The 26,718-nt window shown below is 38.9% G+C and overlaps 1 protein-coding gene across 8 annotated transcripts in view; it reads left to right on the forward strand.

Annotated features, from left to right (window-relative positions):
• Window positions 1–26,718, forward strand: part of TMTC1 (transmembrane O-mannosyltransferase targeting cadherins 1) — a 263,389-nt gene that overhangs the window by 99,527 nt on the left and 137,144 nt on the right. For 7 of the 8 annotated variants that reach the window (XM_019935766.3, XM_073788882.1, XM_073788881.1 and 4 more), the window contains 2 exons: window positions 21,733–21,814; window positions 22,963–23,066. The exons of the other annotated variant lie outside the window; for it this stretch is intronic. In XM_019935766.3, coding sequence (XP_019791325.1) covers window positions 21,733–21,814; window positions 22,963–23,066 — 186 coding nt within the window. The remainder of the gene's footprint in view (window positions 1–21,732; window positions 21,815–22,962; window positions 23,067–26,718) is intronic. 8 annotated transcript variants of the gene reach the window in all.

The raw sequence follows: 26,718 nt of genomic DNA on the forward strand, positions 1-26,718 counted from the left end.
TTGAGAAGATCCCACATGCCATGGAGCAACTAAGCCCATGCGCCACAATTACTGAGGCTGTAGAGCCCGCGTCACAACTACTGAGCCCACACGCCACAATTACTGAAGCCCATGCACCTAGAGCCCATGCTCCGCAGCAAGAGAAGTTGCCGCAATGAGAAGCCCATGCACAGCAACGAAGACCTAAACGCAGCCAAAAATAAATAAATAAATTTATTAAAAACAAGAAGGAATAATGATTAAAAACAGAATTAAAATTAAGTGAAAAAAAAGGCAAGGCCATCTTTTTGTTGTTATAATTGTTATCTTTGGATGCGATGTATATAGTCAAATGAGTTAAACTACATATATTTTCTCTAATATGAGAAAATCTGGCTGAAATTATTTACTATTAGTTTTGCTCAAACTTGTAAGAGTTTACAAATATTTGAGGTTCAAATTTTCTTTTTAGCCTTCTTTTTCTCTAACTAGTCAATAGCAATAAAACAGCTCTGGAAATCCCATATTTTACTCAGAAAAAGAATAAAAGTGGAAAATTGACTGGTTTCTTTTTTAACCATTCTGTCCCACCAATGCTTTTTTCTATTTAAAGTGATAAGAAATAAATTATTTTCCATTTACTAACTAGCTACCCTGTTAGTGAAAACATTGTAATTCTTTAATAATTAGGTAAGGCTATTTCAAGCTCTGCTTTTTTCAGGTATGTTAAATTCTTTTTATTTCTCATCTTTTGTTGGACTTTCTGCTCCCCGTGAACTTGAATTATCTAAAAAAGAGGATTGTACAGTACATTTAGCAGCACTTTTCAGAAGCACCCTGGCAAGAGAGATCATGGTTTAGTGTATGTTTATGTTACGCACAATTGACTATATATATATATAGACATGTTTAGCTGTTGAGGTTTATGTGGCGCTTTGGTGAGTATAATTTAGGTTCAGATGTTTGAAGGTTTTCTTTAAATTACTTCTCTCTGGTTTAGAATGACAATGTTTATCCCAATTTTACACATCTTCTATTTTTGTGGGTCTTACATTAAGTTTCTGGATGCTTTTGGGAAGAGTAATATAAATAAGTTTAACTTTGCTTCTTAAAAGTCAAAGTTTCCACTGATTTCAGTTGTAAACCGTCTGGGCAATTGAATCCCAAATCTGGTATATTAAAGGATAGAAGACAGGAGTTCTGAAAATTCAGTTGCTGACAACAGTAACCAAATCCAGCTTGTACTAAGCTTTTCAAAATAAGGTAACTGCAGATGCTGAATCTATGATTTTTTAACACCTGTTCATGCTTTGAGCTTAATGTTCTTCGATGAGGCAGCATGACACAGGGAAACAGACATGAGGTTTAGAATTAGATTAGCTTGATTTTTAAAAAACTTTTTATTGTAAAATACCTAAGAGATTCACGGGAAGATACAAAGATAGTAAAGAGGTCCCTTTCACCCTTCACTCAGTTACCCCCAAAGATTACCCTGTACCTAACTATGGTACAATATTAAATGCAGGAAACTGACATTGGTACAATGTGTGTGTATAGTTCTAAGCCATTTTATCATGTCTGTAGATTCATATAAGCACCATTACAATCAAGCTACTGAATTACTCTGTCAACACAAAGAAGTCCATTATGCTGTCTCTTGTAGTTATACCTACCCTCTACCCTGTCATCACCTTAAACCCTGGCAACCACTAATCTGCTTTCCATCTCTGTAATTTTGCCATTTCAGGAACATTACACTAATGGAATCATATAGCATGTGGCCACTTAAGATTTTTTTCAACATAATGTCTTTGAGATCCTTCCAAGTTGGTGTGTATATCAATAGTTTGTTTCTTTTTATTGCTATGTAGCGTTACTCGGTATGAATGTACCATATGGACTTACTAGAGTTTGTTTAACCATCACCTGTTGAGGACCTTTTTTCAATTTTAGACTGTTAGAAATAAAGTTGCTATGAACGTTCATGTGCAGGACACATGTGTCAACATAAACTTTCACTTCTCTGGCATAACTGCCCAAGAGTGCAATTGCTAACTTGTAAGGTAAGTGTATGTTTAGATTTTTAAGAAACTGCCAACCTGTTTTCCAGACTGACTGTACCACTTTATATTCCCTCCAGCAATCCTCGCCAGCATTTTGTATTGTCACTATTTTTTATTTTAGCTGTTTCAATAAATGTGAAGTGATATCAGTGTTATCTCATTCTGGTCTTATTTTCATTTTTCTAATGACTAGTGACATTGAACATCTTTTCATGTGTTTATTGGCCATCCATAAATATTCTACAGTGTAATATCATTTCATGTCCTTTGCCATTTTCTAATTCGATTGCTTGTTGTTTTTAAAAATTTTTTAACTGATGAATTTGGAGAGTTATTAATATAATATAGATACTAGTCCTTTGTCAAATGACTATCCTAATTTTAAAAAAAAGACTATTTATTATGGAAAATTCCAAACCAGTACAGAGTTAGATAAAAAAGAATAAAGAACCCTCGTGTACACATTTTTCACTTTCAACCATTATCAGTACCTTCTATACCCTTAACTTATTTTGAAGCAAATCACATACCTTATATTATTTAGTGTATACACATGTCAATAGGACTCTAAAAGGACTCTTAAACACAACTATAATAGAACAGTCATATCTAAAAAGAACACTAATTCTTAATACCATCAAATAGCCAGTCATTACATTTCCCCTTTTTTTCATGTTTTTTCACTTGTTTGTTCTAGACAGAATACAAATAATGTCTATACATTGCAGTTGATTGATAGGCCTCTAACGTCCCTGTTAATCCATAAGTAGCTACTCTTTCACTTTTTCCTTTTCTTTCTTGTTTTTATTTTTTGCTTTTTTCGAAGATAAACACAGCCAACATTAGTTGAAGTAGTGAAAACAGATTTTATTCAGTAACTACTGATGGTAGGGGAAAGAGGTGAACTCCATTTCAATTTGTGCAAAGGTGATTGGGCATTTCAAAGGGAGAATGAGGTGTAGTGGGGAGGGGGAGAGAGTGGAGACTCAAGCAAAAAATTATGAAGGATTGGTAAGTGTAAATGTGATTAGGCTAGTTGTGTCTGCTAGCTGGTAATTACTGAAGTGAGGATTTTATCCTCCCACAGAGACTTTATCCATCTCACTTTTGCTGTGGCTTTTTGTTTTTGTTTCTGTTTTTTTTTTTTTTTTTTCATTTTGTCCTTTGATGCTTCCCACAGTCTGCATTTTGCTGAGTGCATCTCCATGATGTCGGTTAATGTTTTCTTCTATCTGCTGTATTTCCTGTAAATTGATAGCTAGATCTAGAGGTTTGATTGCATTCAGGCTTTCTATTTTTGGCAAGAATACTTTGTAGATGGTGTTGTATACTTCCAGGAGAAAGTAAATAATTCTGGTTGTTTTTCTTTTTGTAAAGTGAGTTGCCTTATGCCTAGATCCATTATTTCAGTAGGGATTGGAAAATAGTGCTATTCTAATTCTATCATTCTCTATTCATTCATTAGCTAGAATATCTACCAAGAGAAACATTCCTTCATGAAATATTTGGTTACCCTGGGGGTACAGTTTTTATAAGCAACACAGATGCTTGATTTTTGTGCTTTATTTGCTAGTTTTTCTGTTGATGTTCAAATGTCCATCTTTGGTCAGTGGAAGCTTTCTCCAGGTTGGTCCCTAAGTCCTTTTGATGCAGCCATGGTTGTCTTCCCTGATATTCCAGATATTCCATGATCATCTTATACATTTTCTACCCTAGACCTGGAAACCCATTTCTCCAAAAGCTTGTGGTTCATTTTGTGAGTGATGTATAGGACCAAAATTAGGGCTTTCACAGTGCCCATTGCTACTGAATAATGACTGTTTCTAGGACTTTTCAGTGGCAAGTTCTGTCAAAATTGATTATCTTTAAAATATGAAAGTAGGTAATGAGTTCATTCTGATACTTTCAATTCACATTTAGAACTGCAAGGCTTTTGACCTCACCGCATCCATGGTGCATCTCTATCTCCCTTCCTGCCACTGAAAATTGTGGCTCCCAACACCACCAGCATAATTACATATTCATTTTACCCCACATTACTCACATGACAGTCTCAAAATAACAAAACCAATGCGACCAGGAACAATATGATTATTAAAAGTAGTTTGTGAGTTTTTAATAATTCTTTTTGTTTTTAAAGTATATGGTGTGAGGTATATACCGTACAATTACTGTTTTAAACTTACTTGATATAGTTCCTGTCTGTATAGTTATGGCTCATTTGTTGCATGCTGCTTTTGATTTTTAGGGTTTGTTATTTTCTTGGCTTTGATTTTGTTTTATAATCATATAAACACTGCTTCTAAATCTACAAAACAAGGTCACTCAGAGAGGTCTATCCCAGTCCTCTCTGCTCCGTTGGCTCCCTCTATCTGTAGGTAACTCTTTCTTCTTTTTTCCTTCTTTATCTTCACCTTTTCCTTCTCTTTTTCAGTTTAGTTTAGCTTTAATTTAAAGTAAATAATTCTCCCTCCTCCCATCTTAAATAAGCGGTAGCATATTATACTTTTTTCTCACTGAGTAATATATCCTAGAGACTACTCCATAGCAGTATATTAGGGTCATCACTATTATACTGTCATAGCTCCTTAAGAATTACCGAGGTAGCCCAAATGATTTCATTTTTGTCTGCTCTTTAGCCTTTGCTTTTCATATCTGCTTTTGAAGATTCTATCTTTACATATTTTTAACTTTCTTGTTTTGTTTTTTGTTTTTTTATGGTATGCGGGCCTCTCACTGTTGTGGCCTCTCCCGTTGCGGAGCACAGGCTCCGGACGCGCACGCTCAGTGGCCATGGCTCACGGGCCCAGCCGCTCCACGGCATGTGGGATCTTCCCGGACCGGGGCACGAACCCGTGTCCTCTGCATCAGCAGGCGGACTCTCAACCACTGCGCCACCAGGGAAACCCAAGATTATCAAATTCTTTTTAATTTCTGGTGTAAGCTTGATTTGAATTTAGCTTTAAAATATCAACCTCTACTACAATCAACCAGGCAGCTTTATAGTCCAGTAAATTCAGTCGTTACAGTTCCATTGATTGCACATGTAGGGGACTCGGTACAGTTTTAATGGTTGTTAAACACTTGTTGCTTCCTGCTCTCCCTTCTTCTTTTTGTTATTTTAACAAAATGGTACTGTAAAGAATACCTTATATTGGCTTATCCAAGTAGAAAAGATTTGTCTGACAGCTAGAAAATATGGATGAGAAAATTCTAGTTCTCATGTTTCCAGAATTAACAAGCTCAACCAATTAGTAGATATCTTCCAGCAGAGAAACACTTGTTTTTGGTTAAACTCTCACTCATAAGAAACAGCAAGTCATGGATTAAGAGAGAGAGTGTGTGTGTCTATAGCAGGGAGAAAAAAACTAATTTTGCAGAATTTATGGTTTGGTTACTCCTTAGCATTTTATTCTACTTCACTCCACTAACCTGCTAGAGGATGGCATACAGGGTGACCTTCTCCTCCTGGTTTTCCCAGGACATTCCCAGCTTGGGCACTGGAAGTCCCATGTCCCAGCAAGCTCCTTAGTACTAGGAAGACTGGACTGGTTGGTCACACTTGATGTCAGTCCAGCCTCGTGTATGGAAATCTCTAGGCTCGGGAAACTTCAGACTAGACAATTTTCAGAGGACTTTTAGTTGGGCTTAAATTTAGTTTAGGACAGGAAAAATGCATTTGTTAAAATAGCTGTCTCAAATTGGGCCCTGATATCAGTGGGGTTTGTAAAGGGAGTGTTAAGACTTACATTATCAAGATTTTTAAATTTTCATTTTAATGAATTAAATGCCTTCTGTGCAAAACACTAGGCTGAATCTACAAAGGAAACTCAGCTGAGTTAGACAGAAAGAAGCACTATTCTTTAATTGAACATTAAGTGACTTTGCACATGGTTTGGTGATTGGAAACATAGCAACACTGTGGTAGTATGTCAGTGAGAAAATGAAATTGGCTGCAAAGGAAATGGGAACTAGATTAAACAAGTGGCTCTGGAAGTAATTAGGACAATGAAGCTGTCTAGTGGGTATTAAATAATAATGGATCAGGGCAGCTGTTGGTCTGTAGCGGAATTTATGTGAAGGGGAAAAAGCTGTGTGGGCACGAGGCATGTTGGGTGGTTGATGTTTGGGCCAGGGCACCTTTTGCTCTTTGGGGTGAATTAGGAGAAAGGCCCCCTTCCTCAGGGCAGATGCAGCCAGCACCGGGGCGCACGGTTGTTGATTGGCGCATGAGCTGGATTCCAGCCCTTTTCGTCCCCTCAATTCCACTCCTCAGTCAGCTCGCTCATGCAAGAGCAGCCTGCATTTGAGCAACTGACTTCAGTATCCAAGCTGAATTAAAGGAACCCCATGAACAAGAAGAATGCCAAAAGCCAAATGAAAGCTTGGTCTTCTAGGAAAATATTTTGTTTCTTTGCCTTCTCCTTCCAAGAAGGAGGGAGCTGATAGAACTTGAGAGAGATGAAACCCTTTTTCCATCCTTCAGTGAGGTGAGCCTCATTGAAATCCTTTCAACAACCTTGTAAGGTAGAAATTATAATGACCATTTTATGGCTGAGGTTCCCGAGACCAAGGGAGATTAACGGGCTTGCCTCGTCTCCCAGGTTCACCGTGTCCAGCATCCACTGTATATCAAGGGAGGCATAATTTGAGAGCTTAGGATGAGGGACCCATAGAGATTTCACCTGGCAAACAAGGCATCATATACAGAGATAATTAAAACTTAGAAAACTGTGATATTGTAACAGTATTTTCTAAATGTTTAGTTTGGAACATATAAGCAAAATATAAATAAATATAATTAAACATGTGAATATATATATGAATAATATTACAGGGACTGGAAGTTCTAGTTCCTTTGGCAACTTTTCTACTTAGGCTTTTTATAGTATGTTTAAAATGTAACCCTTAGGTCTAGAAGGAAATTAGAAGAAAGTTTTAAAAATTATGTAACCCAAAGAAATATGCATTTGAAAAAAATGTAGACAATTATTATGGATTCCTAACTTATGCAATAACAATAGACATTATATGCAAACATTAAAACTGACAATTTATATGACTAATGGTTGTTTCTATGTTATGTGTACTCTGTGCTAAGAACCGCTGTGATTCTTGTTTTTACTGTGAAATCTTAGTTATAGCTGCCTCCTCAGGAGCTTTCAGTGTGCATGAGCTTTGGAATTTAAAAACAAAACCAGATTGCCCAGAGTTGAAGTATTAAAAGTTTTGAATTTTTAGTAAATGTCATAACATACATTACCCTCAATGTAAAAAATGGAGTTCCAAGGAAAATAAAACTTGAATCCCCCAAAGTAGGATTCTTGTAGGAAAAGTGAATTTTAAAAATGTTTGCCAAAATCACACAGGAATGACTGACCCCCCACTTTCTGGTCCTTGCAGCTCCGACAGTCAGTCCTCCTTGCCTTAAATATAAAGGGCTTTAGGGGTTGGAGCCAGCGAAATGGGATGTCTCTGGATGTTTGTTTCTCTTCTCCTGTGTCACCACTGCTTATGTCCCTGTGAATGGTACTGGGTTTCCTTAGGCCACTTACTCTGCTGCAGGCCTTTGACCACAGCAAGGGCAATGCTGCAGGGAGGTTATTTATTTCAGGAGTAGCCATGGTCTGCAGGAAGCCCAGTCTGCCAAATGTCCTCCTTGGCCTCTACATGAACTCAATGAATGGAACCATGTGTGCTTGGGAGCTTCTGGATTTACTGTCTGTTGTTACGAGTTGCTACAGTGTGCGTGAGGATGCGGCGGCGGGGGGTGGGGGTGGTGAGTAGGCTGTGCAAGGCTTTAGATTGAAAGCTGGATTGGAGAAAGTGACTTTGTAAAGGTTTAAGTGAGACTTTCTCCTCTCCCTGCCCTAAATCTAAGCTGCCTGGATCTGTAGCACAGACCCCAGCCTAAGTTCCTCTCCCAGTTACAAGCATGAAAGTGGGATAGAGAGAGACCTAGCTGGGCCAACCTGGCCTCTGTTCTACATAGATGCAACAGTGGAGGAGAGACCAAGAAAGGATGCTGACCTGTAACACAAGATGGCCTCTCCCATTAGCAGTGGTGGCCCAGTCTATGTCCTGGGTACCTAGGGAGCAGGTCAGAGTTGGGACTGTGGGGAGAGGCGGTCCTGCTCCAGGTACTTAAAGAGCCCTAATGACAAGGGTGACACCAGGTGAGGAAGCTTAGGGGAAAGGTAGCTGCCTGGTTGAGATGGCTTTGCCCACATGTGGCTAAGCAAAAGGCAGGTGGAATCAACATCAATCATATTTAGGTATATTCTACTGCTGTTCAAGCCATCAGGGTTTTATAGTTTCAATTTAACTTTTCTGCATTCAGATTTCAGACACTTGACTGTGAAACACTGAGGAGTGCAGCAAGTACAGGTGTAGTGGCTCCTTTGCTGTGTTTGCAGGGAGCCCTCATTGCCCAGGGAAGGCTGTGCTTACTCCAGTCCCTGTGCAGCAATATGGGCACCCCTGCTCTTAGCCCCTTCTGGCTTCCCCTGCTCTCCCATCTTTTGTCCCTCTAGGCCCAGGTCGAGTCTCGCCTATTCCCTACATCCTCCCTTCCTTTTCCAGCCCATGTTGATTTCTTCCTTCTCTGAACTCCTTTAGTCCTTTATCAAGTGAACTGCTCCTTGGGGCTGTTAAGAAAGTACAGAAAGGTTGGTGTAGCGTTGAGACATGGGCTAGGGAACCAGGTGCGTAGGTTCAAGCCCCAGTTCTTCTAATTACTGGCTTTATGATTTCAGGAAAGTTCATTCACTTCTTTATGCCTCAGTTTCCCCATCTATAAAATGAGAATAGCTATAACACCTGCTTCATAGTTGTTATTTGTTTTTGGTGGTGGTGTGTGCGTGTTTAAAGAGTTAATGCATGTGCTTAGAACAATTTCTGGCCTATGTTATGCACCTAATAAATGTTAGCTGTTATGTAAATGTTAAATGTATGCATTTAATCCTTTCATATATTGCTTCTAATATTCAATATTTTGCTTGTTAAATTGAATATTGCTGGGGAGAGGGTTTAAGATAGCAGCATTGGAAGATCCTGGACTCAACCCCTCTCATGGACACAACAAATCTATAGCTACATGTGGAATAATTCCCTCTGAAAAGGACCAGAAAACTTGATGAACAGAGTCTCTACAATAAAGGGTGGAAAGACAGCATTGAGATGGGTAGGAGAAACAGAGATACAATCTTGTCAAAGAACAAGCCACACCCCAGCTGCAGCAATGCACAGTCCGAAGGAGCATAAAGGTATGGATCCTTTCCCTGAGGAGAGAAGGATCCAAGCTCCACATCAGGCGCCTCAACCCTGTAATTCTGCACAGGAGAGATGAGGTCCCAAAACACCTGGCTTTGAAAGCCAACGGGGAAGACACCCAGGAAAGCCATAGAGCTACAGGGGATGGAAACCTGCTTTTAAAGGGCTTACATGTAGACTCACTCTAACCAAAAACCAGTATGAAAACACTATATTAAAAAAATGCATGGGGCATTGGTGAAGGGGACCCACTTACTAGTCTTGAAGCATCTGCTGGAGAGGGATGCTCCCCAGGAACTGAGACAATGGTGGGGATCATTTTTATGACCTCAGGCTACCTTGCTAATTCTGGCACTGGCAGGTGGCATTTTGGAAATCTCCATCTAACCTGTTAGCACCAGTACACACGTCTTTCTGAGAGCCCCACATGCCCCTGCACCCTCAGCCGAGCCTCATAGCCTGCCAGGCCCTGCAACTGTTTTGGAGGCCAGCCCCACCCACCAGCATACCACAGCAGCAGCCATGGCCCCATCTCAACTAGAGGACACATAGCCTACATAGGGGACCTCCCTTGAATGGGAAGGTATAACGTTTATAAATGTATATGCACCCAACAGAAGGGCACCGTGATATATAAAGCTAATATTAACAGACTCAAGGGAGAAATTGAAAGCAATACAATAGTAGTAGGGGACTTTAACACTCCACTTATATTAATGGATAGATCATCCAGACAGAAAATCAATAAACATCAAATGAAATGATACATTAAACCACACTGACTTAATTAGGTATATAGAGAGAATATTCCATCCAAAAGCAGCAGAGTAGATTCTTATCAAGTGCATATGGAAGATTCTCTAAGAGAGATTACATGTTAGGTAACAAAACATGTCTAAATAAATTCAAGAAGATTGAGATCATATCAAGCATCTTCTCCAACCACAATGGTATGAAATTAGAAATCAATCACAAGAAAAAAACGGAAAAAAATACAAATGTAGAGATTAAACAACATGCTACTGAATAACCAACAGGTCATCAAGGAAATCAAAGCAGAAATAAGAAACCTAGAGACAAATGAAAACAGAAATTCAACATATCAAAATCTATGGGTTGTAGCAAAAGTGGTTCCGAGAGGACAGTTCATAGCAATACAGGCCTACCTCAAGAAACAAGAAAAATGCCAAGCAAACAGTCTAACTTTACACCTAAGGGAGCTAGAAAAAGAAGAACAAATGAAGCCCAAAATTAATATAAGAAATGAAATAATAAAGATCAGAGTGGAAATAAATGAAATAGTGACTTAAAAAAATAGAAAAGATCAACAAAACAAAGATTTTTTGAAAAGATAAACCAAATCAACAAGCCATTAGCTAGACTAACCAAGAAAAAGAGAGAGGGCTCAAATAAATAAAATCAGAAATGGAAGAGAAGTTACAACTGATATCACAGAAATGCAAAGGGTCATAAGAGACTGCTATAAACAATTATACACAAACAAATAGGGCAAAGTAGAAAAAAATGGATAAATTTCTAGAAACTACAGTCTTCTTAGACTGAATCATGAAGAAATAGAAAATCTGAATAGATCCATTACCTAACAAGGAGATTGAAACAGTAATCAAAAAGCTTCTAACAAACATAAGCCCAGGACCAGACAGCTTCACTGGAAAATTGTATAATACATTTAAAGAAAATTTAATACCTATTCTCAAATTCTTCCAAAAAATTGAAAAGGTGGAAAACCTTCCAAATGCATTTTACAGAGGCAGCATTATCCTGATTCCAAAAACAGACAATGACATCACAAAAAAAAGAAAATTACAGGCCAATATCCTTGATGAACATAGATGGAAAACTCCTCAACAAAATATTAACAAACCAAATCCAACACTATATTAAACGGATCATACACCATGATAAAGTGGGATTTATTCTAAGGAAGCAAGGATCGTTCAACACCTGCAAACCAGTCAACATTATACACTACATTAACAAAATGAAGGATAAAAATCATATGATTGTCTCATTAGTTGAAGAAAAAACATTTGGCAAAATTCAATATCCATTTATGATAAAATTTTTCAACAAAGTGGGTATAGAGGGAATGTTCTTCAACATAATAAAGACCGTATATGACAAATCCACAGCTAGCATCATACTCAACAGTGAAAAGCTGAGTGTTTCCTCTAAGGTCAGGAACAAAACAAGGATGTCCACTCTCCCTGCTTTATTCAGCATAGTATTGGAAGTCCTAGCCACAGCAGTTATATAAGGAAAAAGAAATAAAAGGCATCCAATCTGGAAAGGAAGAAGTAAATCTGTCACTATTTGCAGATGATATGGTACTATATATAGAAAATCCTAGACTACACCAAAAAAACTGTTAGAACTAATAAATGAATTCAGTAAAGTTACAGGATTCAAAATCAATGTACAGAAATCTGTGGTCTTTTTATATACTAATAATGAAATATGAGAAAGAGAAATTAAGAAAACAATTCTATTTACAATTGCATCAAAAAGAATTAAATACTTAGGAATAAATTTAACCAAGGAGATACAAGACCTGTACACTGAAAACTGTAAAATACTGATGAAGGAAATTGAAGAAGATACAAAAAATGGAAAGATAGTTCATGTTCAGGGATTGGAAGAATTAATATTGTTAAAGTGTCTGTACTACCCAAAGCAATCTACAGATTTGGTGCAATCCCTGACAACATTTCAATGGCATATTTCACAGAACTAGAAAAACTAATTCTAAAATTTGTATGGAAACACAAAAGACCTCTGTCAGCCAAAATAATCTTGAGAAAGAAGAATGAAGCTGGAGGTGTCACACATCCTGATTTCAAGCTACACTACAAAGCTATTGTAATCAAAGCAGTATGGTACTGGCACAAATACAGACACATAGATCAATGGAACAGAACTGAGAGTCAAGGAATAAACCCACTCATCTATGGACAATTACTATACAATAGGGAGCAAAGAACATACAATGAAGAAAGGACAGTCTCTTCAATAAATGGTGTTGGGAAAACTGATGCAAAAGAATCAGATCAGACCATTATCTTACACCATGCACAGAAATTAAGTCAAAGTGGATTAAAGACTTGAATATAAGACCTGAAACCATAAAATTCCCAGAAGAAAATGTAGGCAGTAACTACATTGACTTTGATCTTAGCAATGTTTTTATGATTATGATATGTTTTATGATATGATTCCAAAGGCAAGATAAAAAATAAAATAAAAAACGAACAGGACTACATCAAATGAAAAGCTTTTGCACAGTAAAAGAAACTATCATAAAAACAAATAGGCAACCTACTGAATGGGAGAAGATATTTGCAAATTATATATCCAATAAGGAGTTAATACCCAAGATATATTAAGAACTCATAAAACACAACAAGAAAACAACCGACCCAATTAGAAATTAGACAGAGGATCTGAATTGACATTTTGCTCAAGAAGACTACAGATGACCAAGAGGCACATGGAAAAATGTTCAACATCACTAATTATCAGGGAAATGTGAATCAAAACCACAATGGGATATCACCTCACACCTGTTAGAATGACATATCAAAAAGACAAGATATAACAAATGTAGAGGATGTGGAAAAAAGGGAACTGCTGTACACTACTGGTGGGTCTGTAAATTGGTGCAGCCCCTGTACAAAACAGTATGGAGATTCCTCAAAATAATTAAGTAGAACTATTAATACTATATGAACCACCTATTCCACTTCTGGATATTTATCTGAATATCACAAAAATATTAATTCAAAAAGATTTCGGCACCCCTCTGTTCATTGCAGCATTATTTACAATAGCCAAAATACGGAAACGGCCTAAGCATCCATCAAGTACTCCTCAGTCATTAAAAAGAATGAAATCCTGCCATTTGGACCTTGAGGGTATTTTGCTAAGTGAAATCAATCAGACAGAGAAAGATAAGTAATGTATGATTTCACTCATATGTGGAATTAAAAAAAAAAAAAAACGAACAAACAAAAAAACAAAAACTTATAGATACAGAGAACAGATGAATAGTTAGCAGAGGAGGAGGAGTTGGAGTGTGGGGGAAATGGGTGATAGGGGTCAACGGTATGGTGATGGATGATAACTAGACTTGGGGTGGCGATTACTCTGTAGTGTATACAGACGTTGAACTATAATGCAGTAACCTGAAACTTACATAATAAAAAAATTAAACATTGTTGTTGGAATAGCTTGTTGTTTTTCACAGAGATGTAGTTGTAGCGGCCTTTTTGTTAATTTCCTGAATTGATCAGGTATCTTCTGGTATCCTGAATTAACATCCTTTAAAACATGTTATTGGTACGTTTGTACTTCTGAGAGTAGTATTTGAAGTTTAATCATCTTCCTGGAAGGTGAAAACATATTCAGTTGGCAGTGATTGAAAGATAGCAGAGCATTGATGGTTAAGAGCACAGGGTGGTTTTATATTCTGACTCTTCTGGCTTACTACCTGTGGGACCTTGGGACAAGTCACTTGACCATTAATGCCTCGGTTTTCTCCTTGTAAGAGGAAGATACTAAGAGTGTACATCTTATAGGAATGTGCTAAGGATTATACACATAAGAACTGTGCCAGGGGCACAAAAAACTTTCACTACTATTATTGTTAACAGAATGTGTGTTTCTTCAGTTTACCAGGACAATCCAATATCAAATACTCTTTTTCACTAGCTTAGTTGTACTTGAATTTCTCAGCCCACTTATCCCAATAAAGGGGATAAAATCAGAAGGTGTGATGATAGTTTGTCTGTTTTTAATCTCTTTCTTAGTGCAAAAGTTTACTTGTGTATCTGCACAAATATGTATTGCAAGTAGCAGTGATTTCATTTCCATGGGTTTCTTAGAGACTCTGGTGTACAAGTTTGGACTGTTAGGCATAAGGGAAAACCCATAGCAAGTGCTGTCTTTCAGCATCGTTGGAGACGAGACAGTGAAAAGGCATGCAGTCGGGCATCAGAAAAGTCAATTCTGGTTTGGATTCACTGCTCACCAGGTCTGGATCTGCAAGATGAGGCCAGTGCTGCCTGTCTGGCCACCTCATGTGGATCTTTCGAGGATTAAATGTTAGACTGGATTGAAAAGCCCTTTGACATAGAAAATGCCAGACAAATACGTAATATGCATCTTCTTGTGATACGTTCCTATTATGGCAAATTAAATATTCTGGTTAGTATAAAGATTTTATACATGCACTAAATTAATGACCAATTAACATAAAATTAAAGTATGTTAAGAAGAAACTTAACACCCAAATCATACTGCTAAATAGACGTAACAGCACAAGCTTTTCTTATTTATCCTTATGAAAAGGTCTCTCCACCTACTTGGACTAGAACCTCACATCTGTTTCTAAATCTGATATCTCAGGAAATTCCAGAATAAGTTCTGTCCACCATGTTCCCCTTTGGACTTTTGGGCCCTTTGCTCTCTGTTATGGACCTCAGTGTGGACACGGTACCAGTGTCATACAGTGCCGATGCCCCACTTCTGGAAATCAGATTGGGTCATCTCTGCCTCAAGCCCTTCACTGACTGCTCACTACCGTCAGAACAAAGCCCAGACTCCACAGTGGGATGTGAAGCACCATGGTAACGTGGCCCCAGCCTGCCTCTCCAGCCTCCCCGCTCAGCCTTCTGCCACTGTTAAATCCTGCAGCTAGATGACCGTCTCTCACTTCCTCATCCTGCTTCCCAACTCTCAATCCTAGGCCTCCGTATATGTGTTTTTCACGTTTTCTCCTCGCCCAATTCACCCCTCCTCTTCCTCAGGTGTCAGCTTCATTGTCCCTCTCTTGGGGCATCCTCATCTCCCTCTCCGTTTCTGCCTGCAGCTCCTCCCTGTGGGGCTGGCTGATCATATCACGGCGCAGTCACACCCTCCTAATCCTGTTCACCTTCTCCTTGTAGCCATCTCTTCTCATTTAGAATTTCTGAATCAACCCACTGTACATGGAGTTTGCATTTCGACCTGCAGCAATCACTACATACATTAACGTTTAAATGGATACCTCTTAAAAGACGCCTCAAGAATCGTGCACTGCCTCAGCCCATTCATTGGTATGAAAAGTTTTTATTATAGGTTTTATTGTAGATCGGTACTAACTGATAAAGATGAACTTTATCATTTTTAATTAAGTAGAAGTCACTGTGTTGTTACCAAGCAGAAATGCCATTTAATAAATAATCCGTGTTGAAAGTGTGCTGAATAAAGCAACTCCGTTTTACTTTTATGCTGCATCGAGTAGCGGGTGCTGTGGATTTGGGTTTGGGTCTCACCTCTGCCACTTGCCAGCTTCGAGATCCCGAGTGAGTACCTCCTTCAGCCTCATTAACAAGGTGGGGACAAGTATGGACTCACAGCGCTGGTATGAGAACTAAATGAGATTTAAAAGGTAAAGCACTTAGCACAGGGACTGACATATATTAAATGCATTAAGTATCCCCTATTATTAATGAATTGAAACTAGCCTGCTACTTTAATGACAAGGAAGAGTGATAATCACCAAAACTGAATTTTTGGTTTACATATAGAAAGAATAAGAATTGGTGCCTCCGACTAAATTCATTGCAGCAGGAATATAAATTAGCCCCTCTGACTAAATTAATGAAGCCTGAACTCATTGACCTTTGACACTAAAGGAACGTGACCTTTTGCAAGTCAAATAACACTTTGGGGCTCTTTTTCTTTTCACCTGTAAAACTACCTGAGCTGTTTCGATCCCTTCCATTTCTAACTCTGATTTTCAGAATGGTTAAAAGAACTGAAATCATATCCCCCTTTGCCTTCTCTGTCTTTATTTCCACTATTCTATGTGTGATAATCTAAATATTTCTTTGCAAGTAACCTGCTGAGCTGAGTTTAAATTTTCAAGAAGAAATGTTACCAGAGCCACAGAATGGGGTACTGAAAGTCACTTTGGGTTTCTGAGTAGATTGAACTTAGAAATTCATTTTATCTTAAAACAGCTCCTTCCCTTTGGAATCTGCATTTGAATATCAAAGAAGACATCAAAAGTAGTTCTGCTCCTCTATAGAATGCCACTGGTTATTGCAATTTAGGTGAGGCACTTTATGGGTTCAAGGAGAGTGCAATCAAAGAGAGAAACCGAAGACACTTAAATTTCTTTTGTTGTTTTTGTTAATCTTTTCATCTTTTCTAATGTGAGCTATGTCTTTGCTACTTTGGTCAACTGAGAGACCTTTTCTCTCTCTGTTTCAAAGAGAAGCAGGATTTCTAAACTCCTACTCTAAAAAGCCCTGAATTCAAATTATTTTTCTTTCTTTCTTTTTTTGGTCATAGTATGTGACTCTTTGTTAATTTTCTTTACTACCTTGAAAGAGCAGGAGAAATTAAATCAGTATGACAGGTGTTCTAGAAGGAATTTTGTATATAGCTTTCTATAATTTATTAGTATATTGATTTTTTAAAAATTATTTATTTTGGCTGCGACAGGTCTTAGTTGCAGCATGTGGAATCTTTGTTGCGGCATGTTGACTCTTAGTTGCGGCATGCATGTGGGATATAGTTCCCCAACCAGGGATTGAACCCTGGGTCCCCTGCATTGGGAGCACGGAGTCTTACCCACTGGACCACCAGGGAAGTCCCAGTTTATTAGTGTATTACTAAATAGTAATAACTTGTAGCTGAGATATTTGCCACTGGAGCTGTTATTAAGGCAAAAATTATCAGGTTTCTGAGAAGGGCTGGATAGTCTAATATAGTATTCTCATTTAATCCACCAGGAATCCTTCAGCTCACTGTCCAAACCCCAAGCAGTGAGTTCGTATTTTGTACCCAGTCTAGCACTGGAGGGTAAGGAAAACACAGATAAAGAAAAGAGGGTGAGTGGGGGCAGATAAATCTTTTTAAAATTCTGTTAGGGTCCCTAAACATTTATTGATCATCTTGCTGTATGTATCAATTAGCTATTAACACAATAATTCTGTGTTAAAGTTCAGTGACTTAAAATAATAAGCATTCATTTAACCCTCAAGATTATGGGGTTGGAGGCTTCCCTGGTGGTGCAGTGGTTAAGAATCCTCCTGCCAATGCAGGGGACACAGGTTCTAGCCCTGGTCTGGGAAGATCCCACATGTGGCAGAGAAACTAAGCCCGTGCGCCACAGCTACTGAGCCTGTACTCTAGAGCCCGCGAGCCACAACTACTGAAGCCTGAGTGCCTAGAGCCCGTGCTCTGCAACAAGAGAAGCCACCCCATGAGAAGCCCGCGCACCGCAATGAAGAGTAGCCCCTGCTCGCAGCAACTAGAGAAAAGCCCGCGCGCAGCAACAAAGACCCAACGCAGCCAAAAATAAAAATAAATAAATTAAAAAAAAAAGAAAAAAGATTATGGGGTTGGTGACTTTGTTACCGAATTCAGATCTCGGATACGAGAGACAAGCGCTGGTAGAGACAGAAAAGTTCCTTTTATCAGAAAGCTGGTTATCTGGGGGAAAGGCAGACTTGTGTCCCAAAACCGTCTCTGAATGTTCTGCGTGACTCTGAAAGTTTTTAAAGGGAAAAAGGGGAAGTAATCTCAGTTAATCATTGAAATAGGGGGTCAGAGTCATTGCCATCCCCCACTGTGCACAGGCCTGTGGGCCCCCTGTGATCTTTTTTTAAATGCTTATCTTGTTCACACAGTTTGTTTATGAGATTACTGAAGGGGAAAGCTAGGGAAGAGATCTGGTCATCTGTTCGTTACTTATTCTTCATTTCTATTTCTTTGATCTAAGGAAAGAACCAACAGGTTAGGAAAAGTGTTGTGTGATCAAAAGATTTGAAAGGTTTGGGCCAGAAGTTAGTTAAAATATAGCTTTGCTAAAGTGACAAGACAAAAGGGACCTCCTGCAGAGAGTTCTTTCCTGAAAAAAGCTGCTTACAACTTCGGGTGGCAGGTTGTCCTGGTCTCACCTAAGACCTCTCAATGGCATTTGAGGACCGAGTATCTATGGAGGGTAACCTCAGTGAGAAGTCCCAGTTAGCTCTGAGTATTTGAACATGATCAACTGAGGAGGTGGGTGTTAGTAGTTAGAAAATTTGGGGTCAGAAAACTTGGGGTGTGAGGTGCACAGGTTAGGAAATTCATTTTGGATAATCTTGATCTTACTTTATTTGCCTAAAATCAGAAATCGTTAAAAATGCAGAATTTGGTAATGCCGATACCCCAAGCTAATGTTAAAATATTTTTTTCATGTGCATCAGCAAATTTCAAGGGTCTGCTTAAAAGTGAGGGATCAACTAGTATTTGCTTCACCCTAATTGCTGGGCATTCCTTTTTTTAAATGTCAGTAGGTTTTTCTATGTTTTTCTTTATTTGTCATCTTTGATGTCATCAGTTGGTGAGAACATCCAAGGATCATAATATTTTGAACCTGAGAGGGACCCTGAAACCACTGAGTCTAACTGTCATTGATATAGCAAGGAAATGAAGCTCCTGTAGATTTCTACCAAGTTATGCAACAAATTAGTTTGAAGCACAAGAATAGAACCCTGGACCCTTGCTTCCTATTCTAGTGCTTTCCTCAGTGGTTTGGTTTTGTTGTTGGCATGTTCTCTGGCTTTGCAGGGAAAACAATGGAGAATTTGACTGAAGTTGAAAATTAGCAGTGGTGGCATTTGCATATCCTTGTGTTTCTAAGTCATGCTCAGCTATATTAACTTGTGATTGAAATGAGTAGCTGAGATAATCTGATAATATGGTTAAGTATTACTTCTAGTTTTTCAGTGTCCTCCTCTATTAAAAAGGAATTACAGGCTTCCCTGGTGGCTCAGTGGTTGAGAGTCCACCTGCCGATGCAGGGGACGCGGGTTAGTGCCCCGGTCCGGGAAGATCCCACATGCCGCGGAGCAGCTGGGCCCGTGAGCCATGGCCGCTGAGCCTGTGCGTCCAGAGCCTGTGCTCCGCAACGGGAAGGGCCACAACAGTGAGAGGCCTGCGTACGGCAAAAAAAAAAAAACAAAAGGAATTATAATGTTTTTCCTCAAGGAATTGTTGAAATTACAAAGAAATTAGTACATCACTTACGTTTGTATCTGATACATATTATTTGCTATTTTTATTATTATTATTATTTGTTGTTTCTAATTCACAGACATCATGGACTAAGGGGGAAAAAATTCTACTGTCCAATTTCATTGTAGGAGGGGGAGGAGGAGAAGATGCAGAAAATTCACCTCTTAGACTGCTCCGTGTATGAGCTAGTAACCTCAGCCTCTGACCTCGTGCTTACCAAAAAAGGGGGGCCATGTCATTTTGGCTTATTTTCTCGTTTAAATTTGGTCAACAACTGGAAATTGAAATCTTGAAAGGAGGTCATTTTTTTCAGCCACTGCTCCCTGTGTCGTTCTAGGCTTTCATTGCTTTGGGATGCTACATTTAAAGAGTAACTTATCTGACACCTTTAACTGAACTTTTTGAGGAAATAGAACTTCTCAAGGAGGAAGAATTTGCAAACAAAGCGACACTTTATAAATGTCTCTGAAATAACCATCACAGTGAGCTTTCAGTGAAACAAAATATGAATTACCTAAGTTTAACATCTGAAACCCTGTGGTTTGTTTTATATAAGGGAAACCACTTCTAATTTTTCCAGTGTGTTAAAATAAACAAGCAACAGAGGGAACCTGAGAAATGAAGTTTCTAAAAGCAGACCAACCCAAGAAGGACTTTTTCATTCAGAAATGTTGCAACCCTTTTCCTTCCCACACTGCCATTCCCTTTCCCTTCCTGCTGCCACTTATCCACATCCTATAAAGGAATAGCAGAAATGTCCAGGGTTGGTCTTTGTTGAGTTGGCCTGAAAATGATGGTGATAGAGGGGGAGCTGAGAAAATGCACGTAGCAGTGCTTTAACTTTTTGGAATCACAGACCTAGCTGACACTGGAGATCAAAGTCAAGGACTTTGCCTCAAAGAAATGCACAGATGCAGACATACACAAAATCTCCTGTGCAGTTTCAGGAAGCGGTAAACTCCCTCAAGCCCATTTCAGGACAGAAAAGATGCACCTGCCTCCTGAGAGCTGATAGTATTCCTGGCCTTACTCCTTGCCAAGCTCTCTTTTGAGAGCTGAGAGAAGAAAGAATTTAAATGTAATGCTTGGTGGTGGATCCAGTCCAGAGCTTGCTAAGAGGTGGCTCTGTGTACTGTTTTTTGGAAGAAGAAAAGGGAAGCTAGAAGGAAGGGACTTGCCCCTTAGTGACACTGTCTCCTCCTTACGGTGCCACTTGGATGCACTTAGCTGTAACAAAACAGGAACCACATGTATTTTGTAAGCAGTCAAGTTAGACATTTCTTTGTGAGCTGCTAACCCACTCAGGTCTTCAAAAGGATCTCTCTCCTTATAGAACATCCTTGCTGTGTGAAGATACCACATTCAAATGCAGATTTTAAGAGTTTCTGGGGGAGGAGTCCTTTGAGGAAAAATTAGACTAAAAAAAGTAAAAGAAAAAAATGAAAAAAGGCAGGGGAAACAAGGATGAGGTGGGAAATGTTTGCTGGATTATGTGGTTCAGTTTGACTTTTTTCCCTACACTTTGTACAGAAATTTGCCTGTAGGTGAAAAGGACTTTAGGGTTTCCTGAAGTTTGTTGACAATCTCCTCTTGCTTCCCTTTCATCGTCTTTATTAAAACCAGCCAATCACATGTCTTCTATGTGGATGAGTACAAGTGTGTGAACTGTGGGAGATGCAGGGTCCACACAAGTTGCTGCCCCTCTAGAAGTGATATTCTTGTAACCTAGTCTGGTTCCAAAGGTCATAGGCAGATGAGGAAATTATCCACTGCATACGGGTGAGCTCTGTTTGACCACCAATGCTTAATAACTTTGTTACCTTGGATAAATTACTTAAGCTCATAAAATCTTAGCATCCTTTTTTTTTAGGGGTAAGACATTTGTGAGCTAGTTTCTGGGTGGAAGACATCCCTCTCAAATTACATTCAGTAGGCAAATTAAATCTTATTTTGTTTAAGATCATCCCTGTGACTAGTGTAATCATATAGTTGCCAGAATACCTGGGTTATTTGGGATTAGATGGGATAGTAATATTTATAACTAACTAGTTTACAGTTAGGTTGTGTTCCATATATTATCGCATTTATTCTTCACAACTTTCCTGTGAAGTAGATACTATTATTTTCCACTCTTTTATAAGTGAGAAAGATGGGCAGAGATGTTAGAAAACTTGCCCAAGATCATGCAGACAGTAGGCAGCAGAGCTGGGGGATTGAAACCCACGTGGTCTGGTTCCAGAAGCCATGCTCTTAGCTATGATCCTTTCCAGCCTTCTTTTGAAAGGAAAACATTATTTGTGGTAGACTCTGACACTTATTTAAGATGTTTTTTTCTTTCCTGTTTCAGGTATCTGACAGCAAGCCGCAATAGAAATTTCTTGCTTACCATGAGGCCATTCTTAAAAAGGGCCATTTTGGTCATAAGTTATGTAAGTACATATATGCTTTTGAAATATCTGATAAGAAATATTTCACTTTAATTTGACTCAGAGACATGATCGAGATTGTTTGAGTCAGCAGTAGCGTCTAACAATATGATCTTAAGATCAAAGAATTTACACGCTATAAATGTTACAAAGCCTTGGGATGTATGTATGGAAGCATTCTAGGGATATGTGAACTCAATGACACCAGCAGTATTAACTATAATACTTTTCGTGCCGTTTTCAAGGTGCTGATGCTGTGTTGTCTCTGCAACACAAACCTGGCTGTATCGGTTATCTAGTGCTGCACTTATATAAAAAGCATTCATGAAGTAAGCCAGTGATATTCATGGGAAAAAGTCCAGGCTTAACTACCTCCCAAAATTAATCTTTACCTTTTATTGAAGCAAAGATTTCCCTCTGACTTTATCAGAAACAACATAATTGGTCCTATTGAAATGAGAATGACATCTAGAAGGTCTGTGTGGGTGCATTCTTCTATAAACAGAACTTATCGCCACAGAAGTGTCTCTGGCCTCTGGTTTCCTTATGCATCTTTGCAACAGGATAGCACCATTCAGTGATAAAATTCCACTGAGTAGACACAAAAGATGTTTCTTGGGGTTGTTGAAATAACTCTTGCATGAGTGGTCTGCTCCAGAGCATTTGAGAGTTGGAGCACTTCCAAATGTATTTATTCAGGACACAGAAGTATCATCTATTATAGTTTAAGTTAACTTTCATGGGGCTCTGTGAGAGGGATGGTTAATAACCTGGGCATTGGAGACCAATGACATGGGTGCAACTCCTGGATCTTGTAATTTACTAGCTGTGGGATTCTGGGCAAATTGGGAGGCCTCAGGTGGATGGAAAGCCTTTAGTGGATAACAATGGATAACAGCTAATAAGTGCTTGAAACTGATGACTGTTATTAAGATTTGCTTGCCTTTCCATCCTCACCTTCATTGTTTACTCTTCCCTCTACCCAATTACTTTCCTACTCATCTTCAATGTTAGGATTTTACAGAAATGCTCACTAGGAAAAGTGTTTGTAGATCAAAATATTTGTAAAGCATCTGAAAGTATCCTCCAGAAAGGTGGGGCTTACTCCCGACAATCAATGATTTTCTTACCAAATCTTCTTTTCTCTGAAGGTTATTGTTGTTCTGTACTTCCGTCTGTGGATAATGGGAGGATCTATGCCCCTCTTTTCAGAGCAGGATAATCCAGCTTCATTTTCACCTTACATTCTTACAAGGTCAGTAGAAATACATTTTTTTAAGTTTACTTGGTATTTATCAGGTTGTTTTAAATAATCTTAAACGATATGTTGTCTTTGCATTTTAAGGAAAGAAAGGTGGTGTTCTATTCAGGGCATGTGGAGAAAAGAAACTACTGTTTAGATGTTTGGAATTCTTTTCAACAAATGGTGCTGTTTTGTCAATATTATTGGTATTGTTCTCATATTGGTATATATTTGTTTGCTCAACAAGCATTTTGTTAGCACTTATCAATAATAAATATCTATTGAGGGACTTCCCTGGCGGCACAGTGGTTAAGAATTGCCTGCCAATGCAGGGGACACGGGTTTGAGCCCTGATCCGGGAAGATCCCCCATGCCGCAGAGCAGCTAAGCCCGTGCGCCACAACTACTGAGGCTGCGCTCTAGAGCCCGTGAGCCACAACTACTGAGCCCTCGTGCCACAACTGCTGGAGCCCGCGTGCCTAGAGCCCGTGCTCTGCAACAAGAAGCCCACGCACTGTAACGAAGAGTATCCCCCGCTTGCCGCAACTAGAGAAAGCCCATGCGCAGCAACGAAGACTCAATGCAGCCAAAAAAAAAAAAATAGCTTTTGAGTGGCTCATATGGCAAATGTTACAGGACAATGCACTGAGAGGTGTGTAGAGGTTGATTGGACATTATAACTACTTGTAAGGTTAAAATCAGCAGGGAAGTTGAAAGTGGCGAACAGAAATGAACAACAATTTTTGCTAAGATACAGTCAATTATATCTTACCATTTGTCCTTAAGAGATTTAGGATAGTGGATCAAGAAGTGGACTTCCCTGGTGGCGCGGTGGTTAAGAATCCGCCTGCCAATGCAGGGTACACGGGTTCAAGCCCTGGTCTGGGAAGATCCCACATGCCGCGGAGCACCTAAGCCCGTGAGCCACAACTACTGAGCCTGCGCTCTAGAGCCCGTGAGCCACAACTACTGTAGCCCGCGCGCCTAGAGCCTGTGCTCCACAACAAGAGAAGCCACCACAATGAGAAGCCTGCGCACGGCAAGGACAAGTAGCCCCCGCTCGCCACAACTAGAGAAAACCCACACGCAGCAACGAAGACCAAACACAGCCAAAAATAAATAAATAAACAAATTTATTAAAAAAAAAAAAAAAAAAGAAGTGACATTGACCAATGGATCTTGTTCATTGAGAAGGTTTTAATTCCTTACCCAATCTGCTGTGATGTACTTCTGACACTTTCAGATATAATTATATTTGACAGTTTTCATAACGTTTCTTCAGGATATATTATTCTATAGTGTTTATACATTAAGGTGTACTGTTCTTAAATTTTCATAGTTTTATGTTCTTTTTAATGTCTAATATCATTTTTGTAATAGTGACCTTCCCTTTTCTGTGTTTGCAAAGACATAATAAATCTGAAACCTTGACCAACAGCACATTTATATTTCAGCTTACTTGTATCTCTTAGGGATGGGAGATTGTTGGATTTTGTTTTTATAAAGCCAGGCTTGCTTTATTTCATTCATTTACTTTATATGTTTTAATCAATAAATTTCTACTCTTTTTTCATTGTATGTTCTTCTTTTTTGTTCTCAGTGTTTTCTGCCTTTCTAAAGACTATTTTCCATTCAAAAAGGATACTTCCAATTTGTTTGACCCATTTTTCTAATAAATGTTATGTCACAGTTGTTTGCATTACTTGCAACATCTATTTGTGTTAAAAAATCTTGAATATGCTTCAGAAACCATATGGTATACAGCCTCCAGTGTTGGCTTATCCCTTTGTGATAGTCTAGAGACTTATAAATTGTTGTTTATGTCTTATATTTTTCAAAATATTGTTTAATTAGTCCATTCATTAAGCTTGACGTCTGTAGCCAGCTTTTTGTTAATATTGCAATCTACTTGTCCTTTTAGGTTTCTCTCACTGGCTTTCAACATCTCCAGGACTCCTTGTCTGGATATTTTTAGCTCATTGAGAAATTGTTTCAGGTTCTGCAGCTCCTTCAATAGCTATTTTCTGCCTTTAAGCGAAAAAAACAGCTTTGCCAGATCCTGGTCTTGCTTTTGGCTCCATTTCCCTTGGCCCTCGGTTGGTCTCCCTCCAAGCTTTCTTGTCTGCTGAATTTGAGCATTCATTCTTGTCTTTATAGTTAGATGCATCCCATTCCCCAAGCGTACCAGTCTCCAAACGCCAAGCTGCGCAAAGCAACAGATGGATGAGAACAAGAACGTATTGCTCTCAACTCACCAACCAGTCATTTCATTCTTATCTCTGTCATCAGCAAACACGTGCCTACCCCACTGTCCTTGGTGTCAGGACAAGGTGCCTTTGGTCTCTGGCTCACTGCCCTTCTGTCTATACCATCTTAGCTGCCAGGGGGGTCAGGTTGCATTTTTATTCCTGCTGGTGGTCAAAAAAAATTCTTTGGTGGAACCTCTGGCAGAATTAGGATCTTGGGCCGGTCATTCACCATGTTCTACCTTTCACTTCCAAGGTTTTTACGTATTTTTTCTGAGGGGTCTGATATACATTTCATCCAGGACTTTCTGTCTGTGAATCCATCTGAATGACTATTCTCAGGCAATTCAATCAATATAAAGTGATAGAACAGAATATCCTAACATCTTTATATTCTCCCACTTGTAAAAAAAAAAAAAACACATATCTTTCTGTTTTTGTGTTTCATCCTTAAAATACATAGACACCCTGGGACATTTCAGTGACAGTTGCTGTAAATGGCCTTTCACATTCCTCTAAGATAGCTGCATTATAATTGACTCTTTTAAGCATCCAGAACATTGTCTTTAATTCCTTTCCTGAGTAAAGTTTCTAGTCTTCTTGCATAATTGTTTGACCTCTGGTATAATGATGATTCTTAAACTGGATTACCTTAGTCTGTTTCCAATTCTGTTGGCTTTTTTTTTTTTCTTCTCATCAGCTGTACAGTTTAGCTATGATTTGGCTGGCTCTGTGAATCTGTCTTTACCAGTCAAAGGTTTGTCAGTCAGCTATGTCAATTGATCTCGTTATTGCTTCACATCTTTTACTGGATTTATAAACTGAACAACTTTTATAGCATCTTGGCTTCTATCTTGCAAGGATATCTTCTTTTAAAGTAGGTATAATAACTTTATTATCAGGTGAGAGTTTTCCAATTAGCTTTCTCTTCTCTTAATAATTGTTATAGTTATTAATTACATGTAGTTTTAAAAAATATCCTAATAGATTTTAAAAGTTGCTCGGGGGCTTCTCTGGTGGCGCAGTGGTTGAGAGTCCGCCTGCCGATGCAGGGGACACGGGTTCGTGCCCTGGTCTGGGAAGATCCCACATGCCAAAGAGCGGCTGGGCCCATGAGCCATGGCCGCTGAGCCTGCGCGTCCGGAGCCTGTGCTCCGCGGCGGGAGAGGCCACAACAGTGAGAGGCCCGCGTACCGAAAAAAAAAAAAAAAAAAAAGTTGCTCGGTCAACTCTTTGGTTTTTGGTTTGTTTCACATGACTTCTTCTGATTTTAGTTCTGAGATTCCTTCTCTTTTAGGTGACCCATGTGTTTAGCTAAGAGGAAATACCCCGCCATTTTCTGCCTAACAAAACAGATGCAAAATTGTGGTGGTATGCTCATGAGAAACCTTTGTTAAGAAAAATTATCTCAGACATGA

This window comes from Tursiops truncatus, chromosome 11, assembly GCF_011762595.2.
Source record: "Tursiops truncatus isolate mTurTru1 chromosome 11, mTurTru1.mat.Y, whole genome shotgun sequence".
In the NCBI taxonomy this organism is placed as follows: domain Eukaryota; kingdom Metazoa; phylum Chordata; class Mammalia; order Artiodactyla; family Delphinidae; genus Tursiops; species Tursiops truncatus.